General features: G+C 38.0%; 1 protein-coding gene across 1 annotated transcript in view; it reads right to left on the bottom strand.

The window, feature by feature from the left end:
- Positions 1–2,124: 2,124 nt before the first annotated feature.
- Positions 2,125–9,544, bottom strand: part of MISO1 (mitochondrial inner membrane subdomain organizer 1) — a 13,220-nt gene continuing 5,800 nt past the window's right edge. The window contains exons 4-5 of the mRNA XM_087818365.1: positions 5,851–6,011; positions 2,125–3,142 (exon numbers count right to left, since the gene is read on the bottom strand). Of these exons, the coding sequence (XP_087674491.1) occupies positions 2,753–3,142; positions 5,851–6,011 (551 nt within the window). The 3' untranslated portion in view covers positions 2,125–2,752. The remainder of the gene's footprint in view (positions 3,143–5,850; positions 6,012–9,544) is intronic.

Raw genomic sequence — 9,544 nt, 5'->3', positions numbered from 1 at the left:
CCCAAGTGTTGTTCATCATTAGTTGTGACAAAGCTGGTGTTGCTGTCAACATCTCATAAGTGTGACCAGGAAATGAAACATAAATAAAACCTGAAAAAGAAAATGTGGATCTAGAAGAAAATAGATTGGTAAGGGTCATAAAAATCCAATCCTTTAGAAAAACAGTAAGAACTAAATTCATTTGATAAAAATATATTTAAAAAGTAAAGGGGCCTAGACACCCAAATGCCAAAGGAAAGAAGGCCAAGGGGGAAAGGTGGTCACGGATTCTGTTTTGAAGACAGGAGAGAGACCAAGAATTAGTAAATCCTCTATCTGAGGAAGGCAGAGAACCTGGGTTTTGGTCAGAAATTCAGCCTAAAGGATTTTTCCACTTTTTCAAGTGGCCGTTATATACATCTCCAATGACAAAGATCTAGCCTCTCCGCAATTACCTAGCTCACTGTGCCCTTGGGCCATCAAACAAGGGGATCCACAATAGACATCAGAGACAAGAACAGAAAAGCAGAGGCTGTTGGCCCAGATGAAAGCTGCTGGCCAGCGGGATTCTTCCTAATCTTCAAGCAGGTATGCTTACTGCCACCACTTAAGTGGATAACAAGAACATTCAACCAACGGCGGCTTGCATGTCATATGTCCCATTGATCTATTTTCTTCTTGCCCACCCTGTCCATAAAATCAGAGTTTCCTACTACATCATCAAAGGAAAGGTTAAACCATATCATCTATCCATAGAAAGAGCTGCACCAGCCTCACCTTCACCTGGTTTAACTGGAAAGACAAGTGTACACTGGCTGAGCTGGTAAAGGTCATCAGAGTTAATTACAGTGATAACTAGGATGAGATCTGACATCACTTGGAGGCAAACTGGAAATGTAAATGGCTCAAGAGCTTGCCACAAAACTAGTTTAAATGTACTCTGTTAACTTTTCTGAAAATTAAAACAAAAGCAAAAGCTATTGAGGCGTAACACCCAGGTAATAAAAACCAGTATGGAACTGTAACAGAGTGAAATGATGGTGGTCTCTCTGACTCTATCTTAATTCTAGCCTGCATTTCTCCCATGGCCTTCAGGTGAACAGTTCCTGCGTATAATTATAGATACGCTAATTATTAAGGGAATTCTGCTTGAGGCTTGAGCTTTTGGCAAGATTTGCAGGAGCCTCAAGATCAGACTCAGATCAGAGACGGGGAACGAAAAGATTGAGAGATTTCATGCTCTTCCTCTGGTCTCTGTTGGGGCCGATGTGCACCCCACACCTCTTGCCCTGCCCATTCTCCCGTCCTGTCACGTAAAAGAAGCCTGAAATCTGGGCTCTTGTAAGATGTATTTGTGGAACCTTTAAGGCCCCATCTTCTCAAGCTAGCACCTTCTTGATCAGTAAAACTTTCCTTACTCTAAACTATTTTCACTACTGGCCTTCACCATCAGGCACACGAAGCTTGAGTCAGTAACATAATATCTTATCCTACCCCAAAGGTGATGCAATCAAATCATACACAAAAATCTTTGGAAAATTTGTGACCTTTGTTACGTTGGGAAATCCACTGTTATGTTTTAACCAGGAGTTAGGCAGCAGCAGTAAATTTCTCATTCTGTATTGTTGATTCTCACAGAAGTTAACTATTTGGAGTCAGATGATACCTCTGACTTTTGTTAGTATCACAAGTCATTAAGAAAAACGTCTGTAGACATTGTGAATGTTAGGGGATTACTGCCGGCATTGTAAAAGCAGCTTTGCACTGTCAGGATGATTTTAGCAGCAAGTCTGTGTTTACACCAAATCTTCAAACTGGCTTTAAAATAAACAAAGTTACTATTTCACATAATGAGAAGTTGGGAGGTAAGATCTTTCAAGGGTTGGCTATTGAGGAGCTCAACAATGTCGTAAGGCATCCCTGTTCTTTCCATTCTCTGCTGCCATCCTAAGCACATTGTTTTTTATCCTCAGGATTATCTTCCTCATTACTATCCTCAAGATTTTGTCTTCCTCATCTAACAACAGGTAGAAATTAGCCATTCTTTATTACTAGGAATTGTGTAAATTAACTTCTCTGGTAGCACTTGCCCCAAATTCACAAACAAGTACACAAATGAGAGAAAAGAGTAGCCTCAGACCTGAGTTATAAATAGCTCTTTTATTATAAATAATCAAAGTTGACAAAACTGGAATAAATATTCTCTTTAAACAAAAATTAAATATGGCTGCCCAAAATAACTAAAAATAACACAATGACCCACACTAGTTAAACTCTCTCTTCAAATACCAGCACTACAGGTATATATCCTCCAACCTGGTGAGTTTTTTGTTTTTTAATATATGATTTCAGAGAGAGGAAGGGAGAGGGAGAAAGAGAGACAGAAACATCAATGATGAGAGAGCCATTGATCGGCTGCCTCCTGCATGTCCCCGACTGGGGATCGAGCTCGCAACCCAGACATGTGCCCTGACAGGGAATCGAACCTCGATCTTCTGGATCTTAGGTCAGCGCTCAACCGCTGAGCCATGCTGGCCGGGCCAACCTGGTAAGTTTTTATAGAGTGTTTCATTTTTCCTATAAGCAGATTAATCACAATTTGTTTAAATTATTCTGATATTGTTATAACAATCATCTCTTAAATATTAAATACCATCAGAATACAACTTTGATCATTTTGGGAAATTGCCATTTCAACTCAATGAAAAATATCCATATATTTACATATTTTATTCTTTACAGAGTAGGTCCCCTCCAGGCCTCTTGGAATATTTCACCCTTTCCTACGGAAGTGTATGCGACTCATAAGTTCTCTGAACTTCAGTGTTAAGGAGTTGTCTTTCCATGCTTCGTAAGTACTTCTAAATCTGTCATAATAACTTTCTTTTTTCAAGTTGAAATCTGATCCATTTTTTTTTAAATAGTTGTCTTTTTTCCATATTTCTCTCCAGGAGCCTTTGAATTTTTCCAAATAACTTTCTTTTTCATATTCTTCCTTCCATAGTCCTTCTCTTTTTTTTAAGGCTGTTAATTCAGCTTTAAGTAAGTTTCTGTGAATTTTCCAATATATTTTAGAATCATAATTTAGCCCTTTAACAAGAACAGTTTTGCCAAGGCCTCTTCTCAAAATTTCTTCATTCAGACTCACATTAAAAAATCTACCCTAGAATAAAAAAATAACAAAAGCCAGTTATTTAAGAAAATTGCTGGTATACCCACAACATATATTTACTTTAAAATAAGCCATTCAGCACCTTTAGTCCTCAAAAAAACAAAAACCAAAAAGCAAAAGGGTCCCCAAGAGCTTAAAACGGCTAATATTAAATCCAAGAATTTCATTACTAGAAGAGATCTTCGCTCAAAGTCAATTGCCTGTTTTTTAACATATTGTTCTAAAAAGCCTCAGTGGTCTAACCCAAAGAGGAGCAGAAACACTGGAGTGTAAAAAGTGTTTTTTGTTTGTTGTTTGGTGGGGGAATGGATCACACAACAAAGGCAAAATGACAGGAGGCCACAGCAAAAGAAACTAAAAAGCAGGCAAATGCAAAATGCACTGAGTATCATGGAACTGTTAAATTAGGTTCAGAATTTCAGTGTTTAGGAAGCACTGGCATGTAAATGAATTTTTTAAAGCCTTTCCAGGTAATAATTAACATAAAAATAGGCCTGGCCTGGAATCTCCATCCTTTAGAAAATTTCATTCATGGAATCACTCACCTCCTAGTGAAACCGGAAAAATGGGATGTTGCCTCCCACACACTAATTTACAATGTAAAGGAGATCCTGCTTAGCTATTTCTATAGTCCTTGTGGGATTTTAACAAATTATTAATTTCATAGCTTCATTAAACAAGTAATTTACAGTTAAATTCTAAAAATGTGAAAACTCCAGGTTTAAAGTAGGAGATATTTTCTAGGACTATGTAGAGAAAAAGTGACCCTTTGCTCCTTTAAATGCAGTAGCTTTTGGTATATGATGCTATGGATTTAATAAATACAGTTTTTAAATATTTTTCGTATTTTTCTCAATCGTTTAAATTTGTTTTTGAAGTTTTTTTTTTTTTAATATCTCTTTATTGATTTCAAAGAAAGGAAGGGAGAGGGAGAGGGAGAGAGAGAGACAGAAACATCAATGATGAGTCATTGATCGGCTGCCTCCCGCACGCCCCCGACTGGGGATCGAGCCCACAACCCGGGCATGTGCCCTGACCAGGAATTGAACCACAATCTCCTGGATCCTAGGTCGATGCTCAGCCGCTGAGCCACGCCCAGCTGGGCTCAATCATTTAAATTTTAAGAGCTCATTCCATTAAACCAAAAATCAAAATAATTAAAATTCAACCTCCCACATTAGTGAAATTCAACAGATGTAAATTATCACCACATACATAGAGCACAGTTTGGCCACCTGCTAGAAAGCAATATAAGGTAAAATATTTAAGGTGAAGTGCGGGCTCAGGAGCCAGGAAGAGCTGGGTTTGAATACAGGCTCTGACACTTGGTTACCCTGAGTCCCATCTATAAATGGGAATAAAAACAGTGACTCCATAGGGTGGTTTTGAGGAAGAATAAAATCTAATCCTCAACTTAAAAGAGAAGATAATGTTTTTTAAAGACATTTGGCATCTTTTATATAATTTTGTATCATTAATTTACTTTAAATGTAAGATGCTTTGGATAATTCTTGTTTTGATTAGAAATGAATGTGATGTGGACATGCAAAAAAGAACGGATTCCATTAGGCTTCCTATTAATAATTCAAAAACTTAAGAATTAAAATGGTTACAATTCTAATCACTTTAATGTAAGGTTATTTTACTTCAAATTACTCTTGTTTATTATATAATAAGGGACTTTAAAAATAAGAGAAAATATTCTTAAATATGTCATTAATTAGAACCTTGGATATATAGGACTGAATATTATATTTCAACTATTTAATTTTTCTGTTTTTTTTCAACTATTTGAAAAACATTTCATAACATTTCAACCATTTAATTTTTCTATTTTTTTTTTTCTCTTTTCAGTAATCACCCACTAAAAATAAGGAGTAAGGCACATCCAAGGACTCAGGACAGCGACAGGACACCAGCAGCACAGATGGAGCTCTGGGCATCCCAGTTACACAAGGGCTGCGGCCAGTCATAACGGTAAGATGACTCTGAGGCAAGGTTTTCAGATGACTGCCTACTATCATAACTAGTATTTAAATATGCTCAACTTGCCCGGCCGGGCTCAGTGGCTGAGCGTTGACCTAGGATCCAGGCGATCGGAGTTCAATCCCCGGTCAGGGCACATGCCCGGGTTTCGGGCTCAATCCCTAGTCGGGGGCGTGCAGGAGGCAGCCGATCAATGACTCATCATTGATGTTTCTCTCTCTCTCTCCCCCTCTCCTTTCCTCTCTCTCAAATCAATAAAGATATATTTAAAAAAATAAAAATAAATAAATAAATATGCTCAACTTTATAGAGTTAAAAACTGAGCAATATTTACCTTCAGAAAATACCCTGTGGTTTCCAGTTGACAAGCATCATTCAACAAGTGGTTTCTAATAACAAGTGTGATGTCATATTCTCATAACATAAATAAATGTATAAAGATTCTCCTAAAATTAGTGATGTCCAGAGTCATTAATAATTTTAAATGTTTCCTTTTTCTTAATTTTCTATTTTTTATAATAAACATATATAACTAAAATTTTTTAACAAAATTTATATATGGAACTCCTGGTTCTCTAAACATAATCATTATGTGTAGCAGTTTAAAAAGACGAAAATATTCAGTCCTACTATATATCCAAGGTTCTAATTAAGGACATATTTGTGGTATAAATAAAAAGAATAAAATATTGCTCATTTCTTCACATACTTACCTTATTCACTAAAAGGTAGCAAAAGAGTGTTGAATTCTCCTTTCCAAGAAGTTGGAACCACAGTAGTTGGGAAGGTTTTAGTTCTTTTTGTAACCACACCTTCCCCGTTTCAGTAAGTTCCACTCCAGCCAGCTTAACCAGTAAAACACCACATGGCTCTTCTAAAAAGATTAGAGAGGAGTGTAGCTTTAATACCATGTTGTGAATGCAAATCACAAAATCCTTTAGCCCCCCCAAACCAACTAAATGTATTATGTTTATTTATAAATACCCAGAATCTCTAGATATGTCTATTTATTTCTATATTCATTTTCTTTTAAAATAATAAATATGTAACAGATGGAATAATTTCAAAACCCACTACAGTCTCTACAACAGGATGTAGGGTTTAACCAATTTACCCTTTTTTAAAAAACCTTCCAGACTTATTTATTTATAGATATAGATATAACCTATATCTATATATAGGGGGATGTAGATGTATATATACACACACATAAATCTATAGACAGACAGTTTAATAATATGGGCTCTTACTACTAATAAAACTGTATAAACTGCTTTTCCACTTAACAGCTTATTGAGGATATCTTCCCATCTCAATAAATATTGTTATTATTGTTTTCATATATTTTGTAAAACTGACTTCCAGACACAATATTACTAATTTATATTCAAAACAACATAGTGTTAAAGTTGTTTACCCAAACCCTTGATAAAATTTTAACCAATTTAACTTTAATACAGGATTTTAAGAAAAGTTTATAACTTTCCAAAACGGGATATGCATGACAAAAAAATTTTAATGTCTTTTTTTTAAAGAAAGTATACATTTAACATACGTTGAGATTGTATACAAATAGCTTAAGTTATAAAGTTAAATCATCTAATCTCTAGGGGGAAAAAATTTGAGTTCAAGAAGATATCCTAGACATCGATGCTACAATATTATTTGATAATAAAAAACCATTTTCTTTAGGACATGAGCTTCTTGAAACCAGTCCTAAGGTTTCAATTAGAGAAGTATCAACAGGTGTAAGTAGAAGATTATGCCTTTAGCAAAAATCTGTGATATAGTAAATATACATGTTAGGTTGTGGCAAAAAATATAATAAAGACTAGATGGCCCAGTCGGCACTGCTCAGCGGCTGAGCATCGACCCAGGATCCAGAAGATCGCGATTTGATTCCCGCTCAGGGCACATGCCGGGGTTTCCGGCTCCATTCCCGGTAAGGGGCGTGCAGGAGGCAGCCGATCAATGACGACTCTCATCACTGATGTTTTTCTCTCCCTCTCCCTCTCCCTTCCTCTCTCTGAAATCAATCGATAAATATATATATAAAGATTAGATGAATTCTTATTGTTAGTACATAATGAGTTAGAGCAGCCTGAAGATTCTGAGTTCTCTCTCCAATCCTTTAATGTTACCATAAACACCAACCGTCTTCCAATAAAACATGCTCCGGTTTTCGAGACCAAAGCTTTTGGGACCAAAAACATGGATCTAATCCAACACTATCAACCTTAAGTATTAATGTCCTTACGCAACGCAGTATATGAATCATGTTTCATAGAAGAATATACACTTGAAACCTACATAATCTTATTAACCAATGTCACCTCAATAAATTTAATTTTTAAAAAAAGGAAAGAAAAAAAAATATTAATGACTTAATTCTTCATTTGACAGGTCATTGGCTTCCTTTAAGATCAGTAAATCCCCGCCGGCCGGGCGGGGCTCAGCGGTTGAGCACTGACCCAGGATCTAGGGGGCGAGGTCAGATTCCCGGTCAGGGCTCAGGGCACATGCCCGGGTGCGGGCTCGATTCCCAGTGACTCTCTCATCCTTGATGTTTCTCTCTCTCTCCCTCTCCTGTCCTCTCTCTGAAATCAATAAAGACATATTTAAAAAAAAAATCAGTACATTCCCACCCTGGCTGGGGCGGCTCCGTTTGCTGGGCAACAGCCTGCGCACGTAAAGACGGCCGGTTCCATTCCGTCAGGGGACCGGCCCAGGTGTGGGCTCCATCCCCAGCAAGGGGCACGCGGGGGCAGCCGGTAGATGTCTCACTCTCACATCTATGGCTCTTTTTCTCTCGCCCCCTCCCTTCCTCTCTCTTTAAAAATCAATAAAAAAAAATTTTTTAAATTAGTAAATTCCCCATTGAGCATTTAAAATAGGATATGGTCAATAAGATTTTAAAGATATACCTTTCAGGAACAAATCTACGGAATAATGTAAGTAATATCTATGATATCCTATCACCAAAACAGTCAAGCTTTTTTGAAAAATTAGATGTTATTTTGAAAAGTTTATAGTTTTTAATTTGTTTTGTTTCTGTGATATGAATCCTTCAGTCTTCCCAGTCCTTCAACAAATCTTTTATGCACACCTCTAAATAAAAAGCCCAATTCATACGGGACAGGATGACAGATGATACTGAAAGGTTATAAGGGGAAAGCAACATGGGCCCAAGAGCACACTGAGGAAAGGGCAGGATTTGGGTTTTATAGAACAAACAGAGAAGCAGGCGATGGAGTAGGGTCTGAGCATGTCAAGTAAGGGGAAGAACATGTGGCCTGGAAAAAAACTGCAGACATGAGATGAATACTGAAGAAACCACCACTGACGAATTTGTTATATTTCTGCTCCATCAGGTAGGTAGGAAACTCATTGACTAAATAGTATTAAGGTTTTTTTAAAAAATAGTACGAGCCTGGCCGGCGTGGCTCAGTAGTTGAGTGTTGACCCATGAACCAGGAGGTCACGGTTCGATTCCTGGTCAGGGCACATGCCCGGGCTGCAGGCTCGATCTCCGGTCAGGGGCGTGCAGGAGGCAGCCGAGCAATGACCCTCTCATCACTGATGTTTCCATCTCTCTCTTTCCCTCTCCCTTCCTCTCTCTGAAATCAATAAAGGTATATTTTTTTAAAAATTAAAATAATATTGATATCTTTAAATATAACTAAATTCATTTGAAAAATTTTACCAACTATTGGCTAACAATTATTTTTTAGGGACTATGAGTGAGTAGATAGATGAAAACGTCCCTGCCCACCAGGGACTCGGTTCAGTGGGACGGTGTAACCCTAAACACAAGACCACAGGAGAATGAGGCGCAGTACTGTAACTGCAGGTGTAAAATTGCTGTGCAATGTAGGAAAGAGGCCAACTCTGCTTGGGAGTCAAGGAAAGCTTCACAGACGACCTGACATTTGAACTGGATACTAAAGAATCAACTGGAGTTCAACAGGAAAAAGAAGTGTGCCCAGGGGCATGAGAACACATGTAAACGGCAGGAAGGTCTGTCACGGGGGTCTCTGACATGAAATGGGGAGAGCTGGGACTTCCAGCAGGAAAAGCCAGCCCCTTCCCAATCTCATTTGGTCCCCGGTACCCTTCCTCCCTATGCCCCAGCCACAGGAGTCTTTATGTGGCTTATCCAAAGGGCCAAGCTCATTCTTACACACGTTTTCTCATCCTTCAGGTCTCTGGTTAAATAGCAACTCCTGGATGAGGCTTTCTCTGACCACGCTATAGGTATAGGTTCCCCCTCTACACGACCCCCAGTAATTCACATCTTAGCACCCAGCTCCTTTTCCTCAAAGCTCTTAGAATAATTTTCATTTGTTTGTTGTCTGTCTTCCACCTAGACTGTAAGCTCCGAGGGGTAGAGTGGTCTTGTTTGTTCAG

This window comes from Miniopterus natalensis, chromosome 6, assembly GCF_054644295.1.
Source record: "Miniopterus natalensis isolate mMinNat1 chromosome 6, mMinNat1.hap1, whole genome shotgun sequence".
In the NCBI taxonomy this organism is placed as follows: domain Eukaryota; kingdom Metazoa; phylum Chordata; class Mammalia; order Chiroptera; family Miniopteridae; genus Miniopterus; species Miniopterus natalensis.
The sequence above is the reverse complement of the archived record's forward strand: the minus strand, read 5'-3'. Positions and strand labels throughout refer to the sequence as shown.